We start from the raw sequence: 26389 nt of genomic DNA, 5'->3' as shown, positions 1-26389 counted from the left end.
CTGTTTTGAATACAGTAAAACTAACATATAAGCTTTTATCAGAGAGGCTGTATCTATCATGTGGTAGGAACTACCTTTAAAATGTGACTCATTCTGGTGGTAAGAAAATGCTTCCTTTGCTGGAATTCTTAAACAATATAGATCCTCATGTTTACAAGGTTAAAAGTGAGCATCAGGAAAATGATTCAGACATATTCATACAACCAGTTTAAATTAATAACTCATTACAACTAGAACGTAAGACACAGCACTCTATGTAGAGGCAGAGTACAAATATAGCATTTGTTAGCGTTTTTCAACCACTACTATATACATATCATAGTGATATTCAGAACAATCTGGGGAAGGAGAGAACAAATGTGAAAAACTTTTCTAAACCTACTGTATGCATGGGGAATAGAGGATGGAACAGGTTAAGTAATGTTTACTAAAGAACATAGAGGCAGGCTAGTTTGTGGGTCATTAGTAAGGTGACCAGACATCCCAATTTTGGCGGGACAGTCATGATTTCTAACAATTTGTCCCGTGTCCTGGGGCGTTTAAAAAAAGTCCCGATTTTCTGGTTACATGTTGAAAGCCCAGTGGGTTTGCTTAAGAAATCCTAACCGGGGCCAGACAAAAGACACTCTGTCTAACCTCTCTCTCTGTCTCAATACTTTCATTGAAGATATTAAAATGTTAAAGCAAGAAAACGGAACACCCCCCCGCCCATTTTACTTACTTTTATAAGAAAAGATGACCCAGTACCATAGAGCTCCAGGAAATACTTTGGCTAGAGTAGTAGCGACTGTTCCTTCCTGGATTTCCCAGAGGGGAGGGGCACGGAGGTTGGAGGTCGGCTCGTGTGGGAAAAATGGTGCATGCTTCTTTGAAAAAATTTCCCTGGGACTAATTTCACCATTTTAATTTGCTCAGTTCTTTGTATTAACAACTACATCATTCTGGATTGACTTGGAGTGCCTGCCTGCTGGTAAGTGAGCTGGGTTTTTTTTAATTTTTTTAATGTATTTTAAAATAATATTTTATTGTGCATAGGATTTTTTAAAATAGTTTTATTCTGTGTGGATTCTTTTTTTAAATTGTCTTAGACTATTTAAAAAAAGATTCCATCCAAAATAAATTTAAGTGAAACCATTTTTAAAAATTCTATGCACAACACTTTGAAATATATTGTGCATAGAATTTTTAAAAATAGTTTACTTCAATTTATTCTGTGTGGAATAGTTTGAAATGTTTTATTTCAATTTATTCTGTGTGGATTCCTTTTTAAAATTGTCTTAAGACTATTTAAAAAAAGATTCTATCCAAAATAAATTGAAGTGAAACAATTTTTAAAAATTCTATGCACAATACTTTGAAATATATTGTGCATAGAATTTTTTAAAATAGTTTTACTTCAATTTATTCTGTGTGGAATAGTTTGAAATGTTTTACTTCAATTTATTCTGTATGGATTCTTTTTTTAAATTGTCTAAAGACTATTTAAAAAAAGATTCTATCCAAAATACAAAATACCAGCTGCAATTATTCACTTAAGAACTGTGGCAAGAAAGGTGGCATAGTGACCAAATAGCATTGAAAAAAGTGACTGATGACCATTTTTCACACTTAGCAACCATTTTCACACTTAGCAACCGTTGCAGCATCCTCATGGTCACGTGATCAAAATTTTGATGTTTGGCAACAGTTACAATTTATATCTGTAAATTGTAGTTATGTCAAAATAAAAAAAATATTACAATATTATTTTTGCGCTGTATGAAATTTTTTGTTGCTCCGTATAAAATTTTTAATCCAGCCCCCCCTCCCCCCACGGTCAAAGGTTTCCCTCTGGTCACCTTAGTCATTAGGAACACATGAGGAACAAGATTTGGGCTTCTGTGCCATAGTTTTTTGGGGAAATCTTCTGCTCTATAACCTTTTGGTCCACACTGGAGAGAGCTGAATATTAGATAGTGCTAAGGACATGTAAGTGGCTGGCAGGATGTTAAGTAGAGGATCCACTCAGCATTTTAGTAGTGGCTATGTTAGGAGTGCATAGATATATTTTTCATGGGGGTGCCAGTCAGTAAAATGAAACTACAGACTACTCAGCAATAAATATTATTACCATGCATTTTCTGGTGATTTTTTTTTCTATTTGTCAAATTTATATCTCACCTAGTGAGTCTGCATGACATACAATAAAACAAAAAATTAAATATTTTGCAAACCTATTAAAACCATAAACCAGGATAAAACAAAAAAGATGTTTATTTATAATACAACCAATGGGTAAGCTCCTTATTATCAGGATCCCTGGGCTTAATGAAAAAAATATGTTTTGACAGCTTTTTCCCATAAGTGTTGGGGCTAACCTCGGTTCAGAAAGGATGATGTTCCAAAGGGTGGTTGCCATGCAGAAGAGGCCCACCTCTTAGGTCCTGTCAAATGGAAATATTTTACAGGAAGGAACCACAGCATGTCTTTCCTGCCATTTCTGCGGAGGGCAAGTAGATAGAATAGTAGTGAAAACTATCAATGGCATTATTGTAAATTTTTATGTATCACAAGAGAATGCAATACACCTAATTTTCTGCTGGGAAAAAGTATATTTGGTATTTGGGGAACCCTAGGTACTTTGATGGATTAATTAGAGGAATTCGGAAATGAAAAATTACTGTTCTAAGTCAAATTCTAAAATAATTTTGTTTTCCCTTCCTCCTAGAGTCTACATAACCTATATAAAGAAATTTCATCTTTACAGCAGGCATTTATTATATTTACTATGAATGACATGTAAATAAGTTATATTTAGCTTTTTATTTTGAGGTGACAATACTAAATCATTGTCAAATCTCTGCTAGTTACTTGCAAAAAATATAGCATATCATACACACTTTTGTTCTGTATTTTTCTGGAAGGAACATTCCTTAATATAAAAAATGAATAAATTCTGAATATAGACAAAACATTTTGCAGATATTAGATTTTATATTGAGTTGTAAATCACTCACAGGGAAAAAAGCAAAGCATCTCATCTGTATAAATATTTATTATGAATTTCAAGACTTCATTTGCTAGAAAGCTTACAGACCTGCCAATTCCAAATAGTTTTCACAATGAAACAATTGTTTGTGCTCTTTTGTGCCCAGTTTGCCTGTTAAAAAAATGTTAAATCTGCAACCTCTGTCATCAGGATTAACCCAGATTCATAAAAAATAATCTCCAAAGAACCAGTTACAAAGATTGATATAAATGCTGAAAAAAATGGTGCAGTGAAAAAAGTGCCTTAAATTCACTATATGCTTTGCAGTTAACTTATAAATTGTTTCAATATGCAAGATGAGATCTTATTACATTTGGTGTAAAACATTTATACACATTCTTTACAATTTGTACATTTATTTCAGTGGCTAATATATAACATCTTATAGAATTTCAGAAGGCAACTAAATGAAAAATAAAACAAGTTTGTGGAAAAAAGTGTCATTGAAAACATAACAGAGAACAGCATTGTCAAGATTACATTCTAATTTGATGTGGTTTGGTTTGATAGGCCTATTAACTTGGCAGGCTCAAATACTTCATTGATCTCAAAGTTACTGAAACAGAATGACAATGCCATATTAAGTCAATTAAACTTTCAGAATACATGTAGCACTTGATTGATAATAAGAAAGCAAAGTTCTTAATTCCCAATCAAAATTAAATAAATAGAAAGCTGCATTTAGCTCAATGACTTGTTTATGAATATGTCTTTTCAATCAGTTTTTTACAGTTCAGGTCTGTGTGACCTATAATCTATATATACATGAATTGAAACTAATATTGCAAGCAGAGTCCATTCTTAAGTAGCTGTTGTTCTGTTAATCCTTAACATATATTTTAAATCTGAACGATTTAATTTTTCTGATGAAACAGTGTAAGATATCATCATGTTATGACAGGAGGACCCAACATAAATCCTTCAATGAGCTTAGAAAATTTCCTATCGTATTGGTTGTGATAGGGTGTTTGTGCCACTAAATATCGGGATATAAAAGGGGGAAATCCCTAATACATAAAGTGATAATTTGTTAAGAAGTGTGTATGGCTTGGACCACAGGATGGAACAGTTTTCCCATATGTTCAGAATGTCTGTATTTACTATGTATAAACCCAGAAAGGAAAATAACGCAGCCGTAGAAGGCATCTGAGGTACAAGAAAAAGCCCTTAAGAAGTAGTAATCCATATAAATATATATTTATATAATTACAGAAAATTGATGTTATGGCTATAGTAGAAATGGGACGAATATTTCCTTTGCACAGAACGTATCTGAAAGCTAGAAAGAAGTTTAACAATTATGTATCTACAGATCCTATATTGGCTTTCTTATCCTTTTAAGGATCATATTTTGCTTTTGAAGAGTTTAGGATGCTAAACTCTTACTTAACACGGGCAGGGTAGTTAAACTCAAAACAAAACAAAACCATCCAGATATCCATATGTTTATCCACCCCTGGATGTATCTCTTTTTTTTTTGGTATCTGGCAAACAAACCATTTGGCAATTTAGTCTCATTGAATACAGTACTTTCCAGCTTCATTTCAATAACAGCTAGGAAAGAAAAGCATGAAAAAATTATCATAAATATCCAGGGCATTAAGGCTAACAAAGTAAACACTTGAAGATTTTTTTCTTCTTTTTTAAAGGTTCATTTCTGAAAATTAATTATCTTTTAAAAAGGCTTTTTGGATGGCAAAGTCTTCTACTTCTTTATTTGCACTTCTCCCATCAATAATCAAAAAAGCACTTTGGAGTTGTTGTTGCTCTTCATCTGCCTTCAGCTACATCATAGGAAAGCGACTGAGAGCCTGCCTCAGTTTCTGTGCAATCTGAAATACATAGAGTGTGAAAGTTAGGGCCCTGGAATGCTTTCAGAATCCCCCCACCAACAACCTGCTTTTAAAGATCATGGAAGAAAGAATGTTAAATAATTTGTTCCTGTGGCATGAAATAGACATGAGAAATAAATAAGTCTAAACAATAATTCAAAGAATGTAATTATTCAGAAGCACACTAGCACACTTAATGTCTGTGATATTAAAACCCATGACATGTGCTCTGTTTAAAAAAAATAAAAATAAAACATGGGTAAATTTCACTATGTTCTTCAAAACCAGCTTGCAAACAAAATTTGTCTAATTTATTTCAAAGATGAAAAAAGACATAATAGATCTGGCTAAAATGGCAATTAATTGCAAACAGGTAATTAAAAAGCTGATTGATAACAAGCACACATGAAAATATTAATCTCCAGCTACCAATATTATTCAGGTCTCTTTATATATATATTATATATTAATGCATTCGTTTACAATGGGCAATAGCTTCTAGACAGGAGTTAAATGCAATTTAAACTACATTTCTTCTGCCTCCTTGGTATGAGGTTCAGGGGGAAATATGGGAATATTATTATTAATATTATATTATTATTAGAGGAACATAAAAATAGTCTAGGTAATTGTGGCAGAGGAGGTGGTGAAATTACAGAGAATTTAGTAGAATGACTGCATGTATTTTAATCATTCCCTTTTCTGAAACGAATGAAAGAATTGCTAATGCGTTGCCAAGTTTAATTCAATGTGCATCCTAGCCAAAAAAAAAAGTGCCAGCTGCAAAAGTCTCATGCAAAATGTGCAATACAGGAAGGATTATCAGTGCCAAGTAGCATTTTCTAAGGAAACGAAGGGAAATCATTACAAATCTACATTTTTAAAGTGAAGATTTTCACAAGTGATTTATGAAGCGATAAAGCCATAAATATTCACTTAACTTTTTATTTAAATATTTCAAGCGTTCCAAATAAAATTTGAGCTCAGCTTTGTTTAGAAGAACAAGTAACTGTATAGCTGACAGACATTAAAAAAAACATTATAGTGCAGCTTACCGTTTCATAGAATTGTGCTTGCTGTTCCAGGTATAGACGCATCACAGTATTGTAATCATAAATTCGATTACTGTGGAAGTGATTCATCTCCGCTGTAAATGAAAGCCAAGTAACATTTTTATATTCTGATTTTTAAAAAAATATTCTTTATTTAGGCATTTAATCAAAAGATACTTTAGCACAAGGCCAAATATTCCTTTCTTTTTTTTATCATGGCCTTTATTGTACTTTGCTTTTAATTGTTCAGATTCAAGAATCAAAGAAGATTTTGCTGTGATGCTGCTCGCTGGGCTGAAACTTTACCTTGTAATGCATAAGACATGGCGCTTGCACGTGTCACCATGTTTTGTTTATCTTGGGGGGTAATTTTGCTGGTAGCAATCAGTTTATCACTTTCCTTCACTTTTTCTATTGCTCCCTGTTAAGAAAAATATACCATGAGCCATCATTGAAAAAATATTTCAAGTGCTACAATAACATCATTCAGTTCCTGACTAGTTTCAAAAATATTCAACCTGCAAAAAATTGTATTAAGCATGACCAGTAATGACACTGCATATTGTCAAATGTCATGGGGCAGGCAACCATAAATAAAATCAAACATATTATATTAAATATACATATCTATTCATGTGTGACACATGTCGCATCTATTATCAATCCAACCTATCTTGAAGTTCCCAACTAGGTTTTATATCAACTGTTCTGGTTCTTTCTTAGTAAATAACTATAATGAGATCAATTTGGTCAAGAGACAATATTTCTTTCTTTAAAAAAGGGGGGAGGGAGCCTAAACAGGCTTTTCTGGTATTGGTAACTGACCAACTAGGTATTTATTTCATTACCAGGTTATACCTAATGCAAAGCCATACTATGATTTTTACTTTTTATCATTCTGAAATGTATGGATTCATTCTAAGAAAAAACACGACAATCATCCTAGTGCATTCCAGTGCAGTTAAAAATGATAAAAATTAACTAAAGCAGTCTATGCTGTAATTTCATGATTACCCTCTGTACTGATATTTGATCAAGGATTTTTTAAAATGGGTTTACTACAATCAGTTTCCATTTCTTGTAAAAGAAATGAAGAGGAAATATAGCATTTTCAGTACTGGTGATGTCAAAAATATCGGTACAAATAAATTCTAATAAAATACTTCTGATCAACTGATTTTGAAGTGTCTTTAAAACTTCTACTGATACTAAAATAACCAGCATTCACTCTTTTGAAAACCCATACTGCATTCTCTCTCACCTTATGGGCACCTATTATATCTGGAAAGCAACCAAGAAATCCTTTGTATTCATGATTGGTCTCCATCAGAAAATGAAGATCCTTCTTTGGCTAATAAAGAAAGGAGTAGTTAGTAATTCTATAATATCATGTCACAATAAGTGCATAGTTAAAGTAAAATGACAGACCATAGGAAAAAAATATTTTTAAGAAGAACCCAAATGCAAATTATAAATAATTGTATAAAGCATTGGAGAGTTCCATGCTATAGTATTCCTTTAAAATAATTTGCAATCTTTCTCAAATACATTTTCTCCAGATGTTTAAATCAACCCCTCTTAACTCTAGGAATTTGTCTATTTTATCTGGAAAGTACCATATAAATGATTATTTATTAAAAAACCAAATGAAACTTGTTTTTCTTTCCATGTTATATTTAAAATGTTTTGCTAATGTGATAGTCGTCTGTTATGTCACTTGAAAAAAGTAAGGTAATCAACGAAGTAATGAAAGTATAAACAGAAAAGACAGCATTAAATACTTTACATAATGCTAATGTATGCAGGAACTAGTTTGGGTACTGGTTATGGGACCAGACTAGAAAGTGGGAGTGTTTGAGTTCTAGTCCTGCCTTAGACACAAAGCCATCTCTTTCAGCCTAGGAAGGAGCAATGGCAAACAGAAAACTGCAGGGACTAGTCCAGGCTATTGACAAGTTGAAAAATTAAAGGGTGGGGGGATTGAAGATGTGTGCATGCATGCACACCATGTGTACAGAGAAAGTTTTGCCATCGTAAGAAGACAGAATATACCTGCTCTGCCACAAGACTGGCTATTTCTTCATACGTTTTTCCTGCTTCAGTTATTGCTTCATTGAGGTCAGACTCTCCTAAAAACAGTAATGACATATTTTAGCAAGTTTATTTTAATACAGTCTACAACTGTTATCCTGAGTAATAATATTTAATTTTAAAAACAGAGTTTAAGATATATTTATGAATAAAATATTCATTAACTTATGTCAATATTTAATAGAAACTTCTTATCAGTTGGTTGAAATGTCAAGATATAGAACATGTGGGCAGTGAGGAAAATATTTGCTTTCAATAATTTCCATAATTATCAGATTAGCAAAATTAATCAGAAATAAGGTGACACCAGAATGTAGTTTTCAATTTTATTCTCAATGGACCCATTAAATATAGAGATAAAACAGCCACTTTTAAATACCTCATGTAATTCAGGAATAAGCAATAGCCTCATAAAGATTATAAGCACCACAATCCTTTAAACAAGTTTATTAGCACCAAAATCTAGAAATGTGGAAATTACTGAATTATTTATTTTGCTGTGATCTGATTTATTTTTATTCATTGATTATTATAGCATTTATTGTGATAAGTAGAAATCACAAACATAAACTGAAATATCTAAATTATTGAACTAGAATATATTGGCAGCAATAATTAGTTTAAAACACATTTCTGAAACTGATACCTGATTCCTACAAATACTCATGCTAATTTAATTAAAAAAAGATGACCCAAACTATTTTTTGTGGCACCCCAAATGGAAACAGGTCAATGCTGTTTTGAAATATATATATATAATCAAAAAGTACCTTGATAACCACTAGTACTGAAAACCAGTGCCAAACCCTGTAAAGCTTTTCCTATTTTCTGATATTCCTTGGGTAATGCTGTAAAAAAACACATGTATAATGTATTTGAATAACGGCAAACATCTTCAGTAAATAACTAGATACGACATACTTTCTGGATATCCCATTGGGGCAACGACAAATGACCTTAAATCTTGCTGCATTCACTTCGTTCTGCCTTATTATTTCATTTTCTATATCTTGCTTAACTTCCTCTGTATTTCTTGGTACCAGGTTTGTAATGCTTAATTTTAGTTAACCAAGACAGAAAAATATAATGTGAATCAAAATATATTCTAACTGTATCTTTTGAATTCCAGATAATATATGGTAGTGTCAATAAAAAATCAAAAGTATCAGCTTTTCCCAAAAGCTTATTAAATTAGTGTTTTAAGTGTTAATATGGCAAATATTTATGTGAATATTTTGCAAAGCCATTATATTTGATGTATGATTATTGCACTGATAGTTCTAAGGTTTACATGTGAAGCGTACATTTTCATTTAATGAAAATTAAATCATCAAAGCAAATACATATTAAACACTTACGTCCTGTGCAACGTTTCCAGTGTTCATGGCCTACTGTTAGCAACTCCTTAACTCCATCATCCATGGATTTAGTGAACCTGCCAACTGCATCACACTTCTGTTCACTATGTAATAATAATTTTAAAAAAAAAACTAAATCAGCCAGGGGAGAACTTTTAATTTTTCTGTTGTCTAGCAGGCTATATATTTACACTCATTCCCCTTTTCTCAAGTAATTGTCTACTGAAAATTGTGAATTTTAATTATATACAAGCAAGCTATTATATATAAATAAATTTGTTTACTGGACTTAAGAATCCATTTCAAATCATTAAAAAATTTTCCTTGGAGAAAAAAACATGCTCAGAAAGAACATTCTTTATCATCTTTGGCCCAGTGCAGTCACAATGCTGCCATTATTCAGCATGGAGAAAAGTTCAGAAATGGGTGAGAAGAATGCATGCACTCTTCACTATTTCATTTTTTCTCATGAAAAATTCACTTTGTTTGCTTTATTGTTGTGCACAACATCCTCATGCCAGGCTTACTGGTGCAAGCTGAAAATTCTACATAATCTAGTCACCATTATCCATTTTTAAAATTAATGCTAGAAAATATTTAATTATGGATGAAGGCAGAGAGAGTTCACCATAAAGGAGACTAGGAATAGCAAGCGTGTAAACCAAAAGCATTAACTATGACTTTTATAAACTTTAATTACATTTAAGGCCAAATATGTTTTTTCACAGACTAGATATGTTAGACCTAAGAAAAAAAGGCTTTCAGGCAGCCAAAGTTGAGGAGAGGGAGTCTCATTGTCTGAGGTCAAGCAGGAGGGAAGTTGGTAGTTGGAGTATCTGAGGAAGAGAGGAAATACTCATTCAATTCTCAGGCCTGCAATTGCTGTAGGGAAAAAGCAACTGCAATTCTCCTTTTCCCTTTCTCACATATGTGCTTCATTGCTGCCAACTGGGCCTGAGCTCTTTCATCGCTGGGGACCCCGGCTTATGGAAGAGCCTTGTGGCCCATATGCCTTTGGCAATAGTCCAAAACTTGCTCTCAATATGGAAAATAGAAAATATCAATAATATGACACTTGCTTAAGTCTTGAAAGGATTACTTTGTAGTATACAAATTTTTTAAATGAACCTCACAAGGAATAGCAAAAGCTTTTGGCTACAGCAAAAATATTTATTCTAGTAAAATTAAAGATACACTTGTTTTATTTTGGTACTTAAAAACTGAAAAAAAGTTTTCAGTTTTGTTCTATTGTAAGAGAGATGGGGAATCCAGCAACTTACATTTCTATCATATCCATATCAGGAGCTTCCGGTTCCATAGTAGAAAATACCATGACACCAACAATCTCATCTTTTTCTGCCTTCCTTTTACCTGTTTTCCATTCCTAAATGTAAGAATGATTGTATGAAGGAATGCATATTCTAGTATTCACTATGGTCTTAATAAGGGAAGGAAATTGGAAAGTTCTTCTGGTTCTTTCACAGCTGATATGCAGTTCAAGCATACCAAACTCCATTATCATGAGAAGCATACAATCTACCTTATACTAAAAAGCTACAGAAAATGGTTTATTGAAGCTTAGGAGGCAGCTATTTGAAAGAGAAGAGCTCTGAAATCTCTGCAGATATACTTGAAAGACTTTGTGGATCATGACTTGCTATCAAGTTTCACTATTTTACTGCTTTCCTAAACTACTATCTTTTCTAAACTACAGCTTAAAAGTCATTAGAGTTCATGGCAAACATTTTGTACAAGAAATATTCCCTATACATTTTTTAAATTAAGATTTATTCACCAATACCTTCTCAATTTTTTTAAAGAAAACCTGTTACCTTTTCATCATGGAAACTAAGAAATTGCTGGAAAACGTCACTTTCTGAAATAACTGGGTGACGACACATCCTGGTCAACCAAGCTTGTAATCTCTCCATTCGCATTTTGATGAATTCTTCTTCAAAACGTCCTGCAGCCAAAACAGGATTCTTGCTATCATTCATGTTTGATGCTAATTTTTGAGATCAATCACTAAATATGTTGACTTGCTTGAGAAAATATATACATTTCATGAATTCACCTAATGTCTAACTCTCTCCCTCAAGCTGAAAATATTCAATTTATATATTTTCTATAATGTTTTAATTTTTTATGGCAAGTATTTTCAGCTTAAGGCAAAAGACTGCTGACACAGAATGTTTAGTTTTCCCTTAAGAAGAAGTGATAAAAAGTAAAAGATTTATGTGAACTTTGGCATATATGGGTCATAGAATCAGCCCATCCATCTTCTAAACTGTCTCACCATCTCAGCTCCCTTTTGATTTCCTTTCAAAAATGTTTCCTTTCTCTAATATTCTCCTTTATGAATATAACTTAAATGGTAGAACAGGTAGCCAAGGGTATCTTTAGACAATGCTATGGGAAACAAATACATTTTCCTGTTTTCAGTTTCCTTAGCATTATGGAAATGTATGTGTGTCCACGTTCAGTTTTCTTTTACAACTTGAACAGTACAAAGAGCTACCCCATTGGCTCTGTTATTGGCTGTTTTAAATACATTTGTTTAAAAGATTATCACGATAAAGCAAGGAAAGACAACTGGAGAAAAATGCCAATTAATCAGAGCAAAAGTTGTAGCCCTCCTCACCCTAGAAAGGTTTATAATTTGGGTGGTGTAATCTTGGACTATGGCATTAGTAGTCCAATGTAGCATATTAAAAATTCCATGAAAAAGTATTGTCAGAATGCTGTAAAAAACAAAATACACATTTTTATGAAATATAAAACTGAGCAAAATAATTACAATAGTTTTACTAGCAGTTATACATACAATTTTATGATTTTTTTCCTCTATTTTTCTGGAATTTAATGGGATATAATTTGAAAGTTCAATAAATTCAGTCACTGTTTCTCTAGTTTTGAGAAATAAATTACAAACCACTGATAGCCCAACTTGTGATTTTGATAAAATTACCTGTAACCTGTTTATCTGGAAGAGATGGAATTGGAATAGCTGTTCCAAACTTAATTAAGAGGCGCTCATATAACCAGTCAAAATGTTTATATCTGTGATTGACCGATCGGTTGGTGTTCTGTAAAGTAGACAAAAAATTTCTGCTATATGAATTCTGCAAAGCTGTAATAATTACAAAGATTATATTATCAATAGTATTAAAGTTTAGGGTTGAATATTATTATAAACGGGAACACTGATATATACTATGATAAAAGTTTTCTGGTACACACTTACTGTACATGTAAGCTGATATTCGATGTAGCTCTTCAAACCATACATTTTAGAACCTTTTTTTGGATCAGCCACAATACAGTCAAATGTAGAAGTAGGATAAACCCACATTGGACCATAATCTCCAATCTATAGGATAAGAAAGTTATATATCAATTCTAAGAATGTCATATGTATGGTATCATACCTTTTATATATAGCCACCCACATCCATTAAGATTTACAAGTTTTATCTAAAAGCAATTAGCTCTTGTAAATATAAAAATCAAATATGTTTTCTGTAACTTAGTAGGGTATACTATTATATATAACAATCAATACTGATTTGGAGCAGGTAGACAATGCAACATGAATAAATATTTCTCAAAGATTCCTTTTCGTTACATAGAACTCAAAGTAATCAAAGTACTATGCACAATATGCTTTCGACTAGACAGCATGAGAGTTGATTTCAAGAAAAAAATCCCCTAAAATTTAAACTTAAAATTAAGTTAAGAGGCTTCAATTATGCTATAAGATGTTAATGAAGAACTTCAGTCCATGTTCAATGCTGAATTAATGAATTATAGGCTTCCATATTTTCAGAAATAAAGAATTGAGGTTTCACTGTCCCATATGTTGTCCTAACTATTTATTACTTTGGTTTAATTGTGGTTCATACTTTTGAAGTATTTAATAATTCATGCAGTGGTTAAAATTTTAGATAGATTGGTATTAACTTACAATTATAGGAATTTTCTCTTTGGGTTTCACTAGCTGCTTTGCCAGCAGATACTGTTCCACTCCAGGTTTTGCAAATCCAGGAAATCTAATCAGAGAAATAAAATGACTCAAGTCTTCTTTCATAGGGTTTTTGCTGTATTCAGAAATGCCAGCCATGATTTATCAGCATTTGGCTTTTGAATGTGATAAATGGGCTTCTTAATAAAATACTTGAGCCAAAAATGATCTGGTCTCAATGTAATTAACAACTGCATCTGAAGTGTCTATCTCTACATACACTATTAAGCCAGCTGTGATTGGCTGAATTCTTCCAATTAGAACAAACAGTGGATAGCAGCAGTTAGTACCAACTGCCACCAAAATACCATCCATTGGGCTCTTAAATTCTCTTCTGTCACTTGAGAATCCAGCAATATTTTCATATAAATCAAACTCTGTTCCAATCCAATTCCCATCTCTACTACCAACACGTGAAAAAAGATTTGTCTATAGCAGGATTTTCATCTCATTTTCTAATCAGACCACATATACATTTAGCCACACATGAATCCATTGAACATTGATTTCCAGTGATGGAAAAGCAGTTCTTAGCCCAGTGTTTGGTAACTAGATAGAGAAAGCTATTGACAGTCAGGATATAAAGCCTCCTAAGGTTATTTCAGCAATTCAAGCAGAATGTAAATGTTAAAACCTTAGAGCAGCTAGTAATATAATTCATTAAATGAAGATTAGGCTTATCCTGTTAAAACAATTAATTGCATTATCAACAGAAAATTAGAAGAATAAATGATACAACCAGTGAGCCAGAATTCCATCTTAATAGTTATTCAGGCAAAATAAGTTTTTAATGTAAAAAGAGATATCTCTACATTTTTATTTCAGAATAAAACATGATTAAAAGTTAGAAAATACAATTCTCATTTTTCTAAATTATTCAGTTCAGTAAACCCTTCAGTTAAGATAGATAAAATCTCCTTTGAATTTTATTGCTGTAACCTTATTAGGCCAGTCAGTTAATAGAGTAGACTGCCAGTACCTTCTGGATTTTTAAAAAACTTTCTAGTCTAACTTAAGAGTCCAGGAATTTCATGATGATTTTCTATCCTATCCTAATACCAATTAAGTCTACTCCTGCTTGGTTTTTTGTAATCGGGTAGATGCTGTTACACTACTTAGCTAGGTCTTTCAATTGAACAATACAAGTGGTTTTTTTTTTCTTTTTAAGATCTGTAGGATACATATTGATTGTTACTACAGTATTCGAACTAATAAGAGAGGAATTCATACATGTCTCTTTAATTTCTATTCTGATTACAGTGCCAATTGTAAGATTCCTACTTGTTCAGTGGCAATTTCATAGCAGTTCCACGGCTGTTTCCACGTTGAACCCCGGCTGGATCAGAGGGCTCTGCCTCTTTATAACCAGGATAGGAGGTAGCTGCTGATTTTGGCTCATCCCACTCTTCATCCCATTCATCATCATCAGCCGCTGCTAAAGAGCAAACAACGGTGTTGAGCAGCTAATTAATAAAAAGAATGTACATAACTAAATAGGATTTTCCAGCTTAACTTCCCCTAACAGCCATGTAGAACATCATGGCATGTTTTTGAAAACTAAAAGGACTGCTTAACTATCAAACAAATAAGCTACTGTCATCTCTGTATTTTGTAATTTAATGAAATGAGGATTAAAAATCTGTAGTTGTAAACGAATTTAGATGTATGGTATAGCAAATATTATTTTTATGCATTTGTTAAATTTATTTGCTGTCCATCTCTCTGGGGGCAGCTTACAACAATAAAATGGGGGGAGGGGACGATAAGAAAATGTAAAAATAACAATAGTAAAAGAATGAAATAATAAACAGTGGAGGTACAATGTGAGCAAGAAGTACAGGGGTGAAATGGGTCAGCAAGTTAATCTAGCAAATCACCTCCAGCGATGTACTCCCCTTTTTTTGTCCCCAGGCCAATCAGCAGAACCATGTCTTCAGGCTCTACTATTTATACTAAATAGTTTTGAAGATGAGAGGAACACAAGTTGCCTATCTCAAATTTGATTCTGTATTTAATCAGATGGAATCAGTAAAATAAACACATTAAAACATAAATTTCAGATTATTTTTGTTTTCCCAGATGGTTCAATTTTCCCTGACATGCCCATCTACTAGATCACTGACTTTAAGTAATAGATCTACACAATATATAATGTGAAAGACTACTATATATATTCTGTCCTAATAGTCTTAGAAAATTTCAAATTATGCATTTCATCAAAAGTCAAAGTTAAGAGTCCAATCACCATTCCTAAAAATTCTTATCAATGATAGACAGTCTACTGACCTGGACCTTGGTAAGCTTGAGGATGACCAAATGCTGCTGCGTCCCAATTGTTCAATGCACTATTTTTCTGCCTAGCTTCAGGTTTTGTTGACCAGGCATCATCAGCTGTTGTATTCTCCCAACTTGACCAGGGATCATTTGCATTACTGATAACCTATGACAAAGGAGATGAAGGAGCCATTAGTCTAAGGAAATAGCGTTAATAAAAAAATAAAGTGAAAGTATTTGAAACCAATTTTAAAAACTACATGATTGGGGGCTTTTTAAGTACATTCTCCCCCAAAGAGCAATCAAACTTATATTCTAGAAAGAAACAAATGTAAGAATGAATATCAGATTTGGAAATTTTGTAAATGTATGTAATTGATTATATCATGCAAATTTTACCTGCTAGTATAAAATTAATTTTAAAAAACTCTGAAAATAAGATTGCCCAATTAAGATGTTTATAATATTTCTCTCAAGATGCAACCAAACTCGAGCAATACCAGTGTTCAGTTCAATATTTTTAAAAACATCATAAATTTAACATTAGAAATTACAATTTTCCTGATAATTAAACGGGGGAAAGGTAGCAGGTATGGAAAATTAGCTGACTGAGCTGAAACATGAACAAGCATTTTGATTGTATACAGAATATCTTTATTTTCCTCTGCAATATAGATGTACTTAAATCAAAAAGTGCTTATTTAAACAGTTTTCTAACCAAACTTCAAAACATGGTATAAGATCCTGTTTTATTCCAAACTTGAAAATGAGAACTTCTCAGTTCAGAAGAAACTGATGATTAGATGCTTCCGGATTCAATTAGGGTAGAGAAAGGCAAGAATGTTGCAATGCATTGGAAAGTTAGTGGCACATATTTGGCTTAATAAATTCAGATTTGCAATTAAAAACAGTTGCTACAATTGCAAGATAAAATACAGATCCCCCCCTGCCCCGCTATTGTTTAGAAGAGTCGTGAAGACCCATCTCTTCACCCAGCTTTTGGTAAAGAAGAGTTAAAGCCTTGCTTCGTTCCATCTGGTTTGTGCCAGTTGCCATCTTTTATTGATTTTACTGTAATTTCTTTGTTGGATTGTTTTGATCTGCCCTTTCAAATTCCTTTTACTCCTTGGACTCAGATGCATTGCTTGTTTTCCCCCTCATCCAGAACCTAAGAGTCTCCAGAAATTAAGATCTTCTGCCCAATCTGTGATGGGCATAATTAAGTATCCCCTACTGATTGATAATATATCACTAATGCCAACAGATAACTTCTCCCAGTGGCTTCATCTAGGTGATAACTGAGGGAGAGGAAGGAGAATGGTCAAGCCCTATGATACTCTAGAACAGTGTTTTTCAACCTTTTTTGTGCAAAGGCACACTTTTTTCATGAAAAAAATCACGAGGCACACCACCATTAGAAAATGTTAAAAAAATTTAACTCTGTGCCTATATTGACTATATATAAAGTATTTTTCCCACGGCACACCTTACACTATGTCACGGCACACTAGTGTGCCGCGGCACAGTGGTTGAAAAACACTGCTCTAGAATAGAGGTCCCAAGAATGCAAACTCTTACCTCAAATTATCAACTGAAACTGCGACAGAACTTTATTCCCTTTGGGAACTTCCCCTTTCCCAGGGATGGCTTTCTTACCTATCAAGATGCTTCCTTAATGACAGATCTTGGGATCCCGAGAGGTGGTATGTGAAGAAGAGACTTTTTAGGGGTTTCTTACAGGGGTTTTTTAATCAAATTTTAAGGGAGGGGGGAGTTGATTCAGATGGCTCAGACAGACTTGGGGGGGAGTCTGCCAGGGCACAGGCCAAAGCTAACTAATGGGCGTGGGTCGGGAGTGCTGGGAAGGGATGGGATTATGGGGGAGACATAAAGCCACTCCATTGGGGGGTTTACTATCTCTACTGTTTGTGGGAGAGGCAAATATGGTGGTGGCTGAGGGCCAAATTATGTTCAGGGGACGTGGGTTCGCTGTTTAAGAGTGATCGCATGTTCCGATCCTCATTGCCCTTCTCCCACCTCCGGGTGCTCAGGATTACAGGACCCTGGTCTCCAGCTGGTGTCACTTAATGCCAGGTCCCTGGTACATAAGGTTCCCCTCATTTATGACCTCATACAAGAGGGTAGAGCTGACCTGGCGTGCATTATGGAGACCTGGTTGGGCCATGAGGGGGGGGGGTCTTCCCCTTAGTGAATTATGCCCACCAGGCTTCCGGATGTTTCACCAGTCGAGAGCCTAGGGCTTGGGCGGAGGAGTGGCAGTGGTTATTAGGGAAAGTCTCAGACCTCAGGAGCTCACTGTGCCTCAAATAGGCGGGTGTGAGTCCTTTTTTGTGAAATGGGGCCTTGGAGTCCAGGTGGGCCTTTTTGTTACGTACCTGTCTCCCTGCTACATTTCATCGGCCCTGCCGGAGCTGCTATATGTGTTAGCCGGATTGGCGGTTGATTTCCCCAGGCTGATGATCCTGGGGGATTTTAATCTGCCTTCCATTGGCAAGACATCCGAGTCAGCTCAGGAGTTCATGGCTTCCATGATGGCTATGGACCTAACTCAGTTAATTCAAGACCCCACCTATAACACGCTCGACCTGATTTTTGTCTCTGGCCAGTGGATGAATGATCTAGATTTAGGGGATATTTCTATCCAACCCTTGTCATGGTCTGATCATTTCCTTATCATGCTTGACTTCCATACTGCTACCCTTCACCGCAGGAGGTGGAACCGACTAGATGGTCCCGCCCCAGGTGCCTGTTGGACCCTGAAAGGTTCCTGATGGAGCTTAGGACTTTTCCTGAATCGCTTGCTCACAGCTCGACCAAAGCTCTAGTGGAAGCCTGGGATAGGGCCTTGGATCGCATTGTGCGTTTGCGGTCTCTGACCCGGTGTCGATCCCTGGTTTACCGAGGAGCTCCGGGAGATGAAATGCCGGAAAAGACGCCTAGAGAGTGGGTGGAGGGTCAGCCAGTCTGAATCTGATCAAACACTAGTAAGAATTCATATTAAATCTTATTAGTGGCAATAAAAGCGGCGAAACGGCAACATTTTTCCACTCTTATTGCATCCGCAGATAACTGCCCAGCCACCCTGCTTACTTAACCAAGGAACTGGGAAAGACGCCTTGCAGGGTAGGGCTGAAGAATTTGTTCAGTATCTGCAGGATAAAATCACTCAGATCCGGACAGGCTTGGACTCTGACTGGGTAGATTCGGGCGAGTCGACGGGGATAAATCTTGTGGAGACCATCTGGGATGAGTTTGACCCTGTGACCCCTGAAGGCATGGGCAGGATTATGGGGAAACCCAGTGCTGCCACTTGTGTGCTGGACCCATGTCCCTCTTGGTTAGTCTCGGCTTCCTGGGAGGTGACACGAGGCTGGCTCCAGGCCATTACCAATGCTTTGATGAGAGAGGGGTTCTTTCCCACAGCCTTGAAGGAGGCGGTGGTGAGGCCCCTCCTTAAAAAGCCTTCCCTGGACCCAGCTTCTTTAGCCAACTATCGTCCGGTCTCCAACCTTCGCTTTGTAGTGAAGGTTGTCGAGAGTGCAGTAGCACGTCAGCTTCCCCAGTACCTGGATGAAGCTGTCTACCTGGATCCGTTTCAGTTGCGTTTCAGGTCGGATACAGCACGGAGACAGCATTGGTCACGTTCGTTGATGATCTCTGGCAGGCCCGGGACAGGGACTGCTCCTCTGTCCTGGTCCTATTAGACCTCTCAGCAGCTTTCAATACCATCGACCATGGTATCCTACTGCGACGACTCGGGGGGTTGGGAGTGGGGGGCACCGTTTTACGGCAGTTCTCCTCCTACCTGTCGGATCGGTTGCAGTTTGTGTTGACTGGAGGGCAGGGATCGACCCCGAGGCACGTCACTTGTGGGGTGCCCCAGGGGTCGGTTCTCTCACCCCTCCTGTTCAACATATATAGGAAACTGCTGGGCGAGATCATCCGTGGTTTTGGGGTACAGTATCATCAATATGCTGATGATACCCAACTTTTCATCTCTACCCCAAACCACCCAAACGATGCCCTCAACGTGATGTCCCAATGCCTGGAGGCTGTGTGGATCTGGATGGCGAGGAACAGGCTCAAGCTCAATCCCTCCAAGACTGAGTGGCTGTGGTTTCCGTCATCCCGATTTGTGCATCTTGTTCCATCTTTGATGACAGGGGAGAAATTTTAGCCCCCTCAAAGAGGGCCCGCAATCTGGGAGTCCTCCTGGATATGCGGCTTAGTTTAGAAGAACATCTAATTATCATCACAATTATGACAAATCATGGCTTGAACTATCTTGCTTGCATGTAATGAATTTATCTCATATATTAGTTTCACCTTTTAAGTTGCATTACTGAAATAAATGAACTTTTGCACGATATTGTAATTTTTTGAGGTTCACCTGTATTAACCAGTAAACCAGTAAATTCCTCCATGTCTATAATTTCCAGTTCCCAAAGCTACAGTAAAACATTTCCAGTTCTGTTCCTGTATTTTAGAATGCAATAGTGTAATAGACACACAAATTTTAACTAACCAACAGGACTTATCAAGAAATCAAATTATGGTTTATTTTTTCTGAAAATAACCTTTTCTTTAGAAACGGTTGAAAGCAAAGATTGTACAAGAGATTCCAAAATGGTTGAATTAGTGAGAGATGCTAGAAAATGCACTCTGAAAAATAAGTTTTCAGTAAAGAAAGACAAGAAAATAAGAAGCAGTAGGAAAATTGGTATAGACAAATTCTGGCAAACAAGGTGGATATCTAAAATGTATACATACCATATGACTCACTTAATCAGAAGCAACACACATTCAAGCAAAAGTTATTGCCCTTAGCACAAATTCTACTATACTATAATGTTCAGATCCTTGAAGTTAAAAAGTATAAAAGCAAAACTTGTAAAAACTTAACTGAAATAAATCCACGCAGGCAAAGACACAGCTTTCACAAGCCAATCTTCCATTATAACCAAGTCACACAGGAAAAGCTTCCCAATCTGCCTAGAAACATTGATGTCTGCTTCAATATTGGGGCAAATACCAAACTCTGGTTGTTAACATCTACCAGTGGCAGCTTTACTACAAACATAATTTGCACATAGCTAGATTCCTTCAACTGGGAGAAGCTGTACATACATCTTCTCTTTGATCTCAGATTTCCAAATGGATATAGAATTGTCAACAAATATTAAGCACAGAAACATTCATAAATGGACTAGGGATGGGATGTCAAATAACAAATCACATGCAAACATGACAGAACTCGTAGTGAGATAATATTGCTTTCCTCATTTTGACTACACCTCTGGATTCTCAGCCATAAATTGAAATTATTAACCCAATCCTGGCCCTCATATTTTAAAAATGCACTTCTTTATTGAAGGGCTACATGTAGGACACAGTAGGCCAACTGAGGAAAAATTGATTCGCAAAGTTCATGAAGCATGGTCCAAGTTCTATACCATTTATACAAAGGTCTCCAATGGAAATAATGAACCACAGCTTCACATTATGAGAATAAGCTAAGTTTTCACTACTGTTTTAGATTAGTGTAATCATCTGTTGAAACAAATCATCTTTAGATCATAGTTTTGAAAATAGCTTGGTTAACCTGTTCAGCATTTGGAAACTCCAGTGAATGGTACAAAGGAAGACTCAGATATGGGTTTTGATGCAGGTAACAAAAATAGGTAGATAGTAAGAAACAAGAATACAAAAAATGATTGGGCCAATTGGAAACCCAGAAATTAATGAGAATGAAAACTATCTACTCATAAAAAGATCTGCTTTAAATATTGGGTGGGGGGAGGATGTCAAGAAATATAGATTTTTTTTAAATACCTTAGTACACTTTATGAGGTAATTAGTGACAGATACAAAGGTGATGAGCATTTCTGAATGGGGGACAGATTTTTTTTGATAATGTCAAGAGTAGGTTTTGGGAAAACCTACTAAATATTATCTATTTAATACTTAATACAATAAGCCCCAATATTTTATAATCCGCCTATCTCAGTAGAAACAATTGACAGGATGCAAAGAAGAAATAGATGCTTTGTAAGTATCTCTCTTAATCAAATTCTTCTGTTTCAGTGTCTTGCAAATTATGAGTGAGTGGAAGGAGAGAAATTGGAATTCGGCTGACCCTCATCAAATTTCTATGCTTGTGGGAATTACTTAGAAATATCATGGACTTCAACAGTTTTTAGCACACAAAATGAATACTCATTTAAAACATTTTAAAAACCATTTATTGAACCAGAAAGAAAGTAAATTCTGTATTCCCAACCAAAGCAAGAACTTCACCATTTATATATTATTTACTAGACTGTAGCCTGTTTCAGCTAGAGAAACTTGAAGCAAACAATGATGTGTAAGGAAGTATAAAAAATTAATGAATCAGAAAGAAGTAGAACTATATATAATGTAACATTAGACATCACTATCAAAGGAATCCAAACTGTAACCAGGCTTTCTATATGTAAAGCAAGCACCAAGCAAGAATGCTTTCTGTCAGTTTTATTTGTATTCAGGTTAATTTTAAATAAAGATAACATCAAAAGAATAATAAAAACAATCTATACCTGGACTTTTTAAAACTTCCAAATAATTCATAATTAATAAATTAAGCATTCCAATGCATATTAAGTATGACTTTCCATGTGCCCTCAATTTTCCTGACTATCATGCCTTGGGGGGAGGTGCCTTTGAGTCACTCTTGACTTCTGCTGAGTGTCTGGACTAATCCCTGCAGTTTCCCTGGCAAGATTTTCAGACATTGTTTGCTACTGCTTCCTTCCTAGGTGTCAGCTTCTGCTTTGCTGTCGCTTCAGCTGCCATGAAACGGGGAGGGAGGGCATGGTATTTGGGAGGGGTTACTCATTGTGCTGGAGGAAGGTTCTGGAGTTCACCGACTGATCGGACTACGCATGCGTGGGTGTTTCCCGCCAGGACTAACGGCACCGACATTCCATCTTCGTGATGCCTTTTGAAGTTATCTCACACCTGACACTTGAAAGAATTATGATTGGACTGGGACTATGATGCCAAGGGGTGGGGAATGGGCTATTCTATATATCAATCGCTTTCGCGCCTAAATAATCAGACTTCGCTACGCTTTGCCTTTAATCATTCTTAATTAGTAAAAGTACACTTGATTTCCACACATGGAGTCTCATGGTCGTTCTTTCCTAATTAATTAATGGAGAGGAGCTGACACTAGGATTGAGAGAAAGGGACTGGCCAAAGATTATCCAGCTAGGTTTGCATCTCAGGCATTAGCTTCCTTGGTTGAAATGACAAAAGAATCAGAATGTATTGTGGAATGAAAATGTGGAAGACAAAATATTTAAGGATCCCCTGAGAATGACAGTTGGTTTTACGTGAACTGTTATTTTGGGAGGTTTGCAGGATTAGCCAGGATTGGGTATTCTAACGTCCAATTGGCCTCGACATAGAGTTAAAACTGAAGCCACGCTTCTGTGCTCCTTGCTTCTGGTTCCCAGTTTCAACAAGTAAAGTCTGCTGTAAAACACCTGAAAGCAAGTCATAGGGGACACATCCTACCCCCGGAAGCCTCCTACTCCAGGGAGCAATGCTAGGGCGGGAGCCTGGCTAATCCTGCAAACCTCCCAAAACAACAGTTCAGGTAAGACCAGCTGTCATTTTCTGGAAGAATTTGCAGGATTAGCCAGGATTGGGACATACCCAAGCTAACGTTCCTCAGGGGGGGCACTATTGGTCTTGGGCTCCTCATGCGCTACCACCTGTTGTAATACCCTACGACCAAATGCCACATCAGCCGATGCATAGGCGTCTAACCTGTAGTGCCTGATGAATGGAGATGGAGACGCCCATGTAGCAGCCCTGCAAATCTCCGCAATAGGCGCCTGTGTGGCCCAGGCCGCTGAGATAGCCATGCTCCTGGTGGAGTGCGCTGTGATGCCCTGGGGCACCGGAAGGTGCTGAGCCTCATAGGCCAATGCAATGGCCAATTTGATCAACCTCCTATGGCAGAGGACACCTTCTTCCCCAAGGAAGACTTATAAAAGGAAACGAAAAGTGCCTCAGATTTCCTGAGGCTCTCCATGCACCTGAGGTAAATGCGCAAGGCACGCCTGACATCTAGCCTGTGCCAAAGACGTTTCCTGTCATGAGATAGTTCCAGACAAAAATCCGGTAATACCACTTCCTGTGATCTATGAAAAAGGGAGCTGGCGTCCGTTGTCAGGATGAGGCGCTCCGGCTCCCTGAACTCACAGCCCTTGTGTAGCAGCGGGGAGTGCCACCACCTCAACGACAGCTGAACCTGTGGCGTCACTGGAATCCTTTCCCCAGAATTGCTGGAGTTAGACCTCTGATGCGACAGGAGACGCCACTGGAGCGGCCTCGCGTGCAGACGAGCCCAAGGCACGACGTCTATGCAAGAAATGATTTTCCCCAGCAAGCTGGAGAGCACCACTACAGGAACAAAACATTGACTTCTAACTTGCCTAACTAAAGCTAACAAACTAACTTTACGGTCATGGGACAGGAATACTTTCCCCAACCTGGAATCTATGATTGTCCCCAGGTGAGGAATCCTTCTTTGCAGGCGTGGGCATGACCTTCTTTTAGTTCTTGTCCTCAACGAGAATCGGGTCCAACGGGGTACCAAAAAGGGATCCCCCGGAATAAGGCGATGAGGCCACCTTGCCTTGTTTTCAGCTTGCCACCCCTCAGCCACAGGAGACGTCGGGAGGTCACCGAGGATGCCATCGCCCGGGAGGCATACTTTGTGGCATGCAGAATGGGGTCTGCAGAGAATTGTGCGACAGCAACCAGCTTGTTGAGATCCTGATGAGTACGCACCTCCTCTGGCGGTATCCATTTCTGTATCTGTGGGAGCCAAAGGATAGCCTTGCAGCTGAAGAACAATGCTGAGGCAGCTACCTTGATGGCCCACGCAGAAGTCTGGAATGTTTTACGAAGGGTCACCTACGCCTTCAAGTAATCAGCCACATTGCCAGACATCACCGTAGATGTGGAAGCCAATGCCACCACTGGAGGATCCACTGTGGGCACCTGCAAAGCCTCAGAGAAACTAGGCTCCATGTTAAAGAACCTCCTATTGTTACTGCTAGGATTAGGAAATGTCCCTGGCTTTTCCCACTCCTTGGCACCTGACTTGGCACCCTCCGTTGCGCTGTGGACCCTAGCCTTACACAACAGTAATTTGAACAAATCCGAAGGAAACAAACCTGAGAATTCTGATGCCACAATCTTTGAAGGATCCTCATCATCGGACATATCTACTTCTCTCTGAACCTGATCCCCAGCCAATGGAACCTTCACTAGTCAGAGAAGGAACAGGCTAGCTTACATCTAAGGGAGAGGACCTTGGCCTAGCCTGGGCAGTGACACCCCCCCCCCCGCAGTGGCCTTTGCCACCATTGCAGAGCTCACAGTCCCCTTCTGTAACCCAGCAGTAATTCCATGTGAAGTTGCAGAGGAAATAAACCTCTGGATGCTTGCAGGAAGCTTCTCCATGTCTCTGACTAAAGAATCCTCCTCCCCTTCCTGTGCACAGTCATCAGGCTGTGGAGCCAAGGATGGCCCTGCATTGAAAAGTATCCCTTAGATAGGGGCCATGTTCCACCATGGAGAGGGGAGGAAGGGGAAATGTCCCCTGCATATTCCCTGAGATACACTGGGGAATCCCCCCTTGGAGGAGACCTAGACCTGGATCTAATGGACAATCTAGATCTTAGGGGAGAACTAGGCCTACCCCTCTGTTCAGCCCAGGACACCCGCTTTTCCAGGGCCCTGTGCCTCCTTTCTTCATCCCTCTGCAAGGCCTTGGAGGGTTTCCCAGCAGCTATGGTCTTTCGTAGCCTTGCAGAGGCTGTGAGCCTTTCTTGGGCCCCACTGGAAGTTCCCTCCCCAGGAGACAATGGTGGGGGGAATCTGGCCTCTCCTCTCCATCTACCATGGTACCAGATCAGGGCTCTTCTAGGCTCAGCCCACCGAATAGTAGCCAAAAAACAACTTCCCTCAGTCACTCACGGCCTCCACACGATGAATCCAGCCTCCGGTAGACCTTTCCGGTCCCTTTAGCAAACCGTGCAGCAGCCGGCATTGCCATGCGGCGTGCCATGCGGTCCTCGCTGTCCTGTACTGCTCTGAGCCTGCTGGCCTCGTTCTGGGCCACAGGGCCTTACCGCCGCCGCCACTGCAGAAGGGATGGCCCCCCAGGAAGGCAGGGATGAGATCGAGGCTCCGTAGTAGCCTCTGCTCCAGCCCATGTGACCCGCTGAAACCTGAGGCCCAAAATGGCTGCCGGAATGGCATCCCGTCTGTATAGCCACAACAAACAACTTGTAAGATCCTTACCGGCCGCCAGGAGCAAGCCACACCAAGGGGAGGCTTCCAGAAAGCAGATGGAGGCAAAGGGGAGAAGGCAGGGAGGAGGAAATTGCAGGATGGCACTGGATTGTTTTTGGAATATTCAGGAACCAAAAGTAACTCATCCTTCCTTGGCCAGACAGAGTTGAAACTGGGAACCAGAAGCAAGGAGCACAGAGGCGTAGCTTCAGTTTTAACTCTTTCTCGAGGCCAATTGGAAATCAGAATACCCAATCCTGGCTAATCCTGCAAATTCCTCCAGAAAAATACTATAATTACATATACATATAATTAAAGAGGATCATACATCTGTAATAATAAATTTTACTGCTGAGTTG

At 37.6% G+C, this 26389-nt stretch overlaps 1 protein-coding gene across 3 annotated transcripts in view; it reads right to left on the bottom strand.

The window, feature by feature from the left end:
- Positions 1-3016: 3016 nt before the first annotated feature.
- SNX9 (sorting nexin 9) overlaps positions 3017-26389 on the bottom strand; it is a 43622-nt gene continuing 20249 nt past the window's right edge. For 2 of the 3 annotated variants that reach the window (XM_032217016.1, XM_032217018.1), the window contains 14 exons: positions 15669-15822; positions 14664-14817; positions 13326-13410; positions 12606-12731; positions 12330-12447; positions 11194-11324; positions 10642-10745; positions 9362-9465; positions 8774-8851; positions 7965-8041; positions 7174-7263; positions 6219-6333; positions 5916-6007; positions 3017-4860 (listed from right to left, as the gene is read on the bottom strand). In XM_032217016.1, coding sequence (XP_032072907.1) covers positions 4813-4860; positions 5916-6007; positions 6219-6333; positions 7174-7263; positions 7965-8041; positions 8774-8851; positions 9362-9465; positions 10642-10745; positions 11194-11324; positions 12330-12447; positions 12606-12731; positions 13326-13410; positions 14664-14817; positions 15669-15822 — 1476 coding nt within the window. In that variant the 3' untranslated portion in view covers positions 3017-4812. The remainder of the gene's footprint in view (positions 4861-5915; positions 6008-6218; positions 6334-7173; positions 7264-7964; positions 8042-8773; positions 8852-9361; positions 9466-10641; positions 10746-11193; positions 11325-12329; positions 12448-12605; positions 12732-13325; positions 13411-14663; positions 14818-15668; positions 15823-26389) is intronic. The other variant, XM_032217017.1, reaches the window with a different exon arrangement.

The sequence above is a fragment of the Thamnophis elegans genome, chromosome 4 (assembly GCF_009769535.1).
Source record: "Thamnophis elegans isolate rThaEle1 chromosome 4, rThaEle1.pri, whole genome shotgun sequence".
NCBI lineage: Eukaryota > Metazoa > Chordata > Lepidosauria > Squamata > Colubridae > Thamnophis > Thamnophis elegans.
Note: the sequence above shows the minus strand (reverse complement) of the source record. Positions and strands in the feature narration are given on the sequence as shown.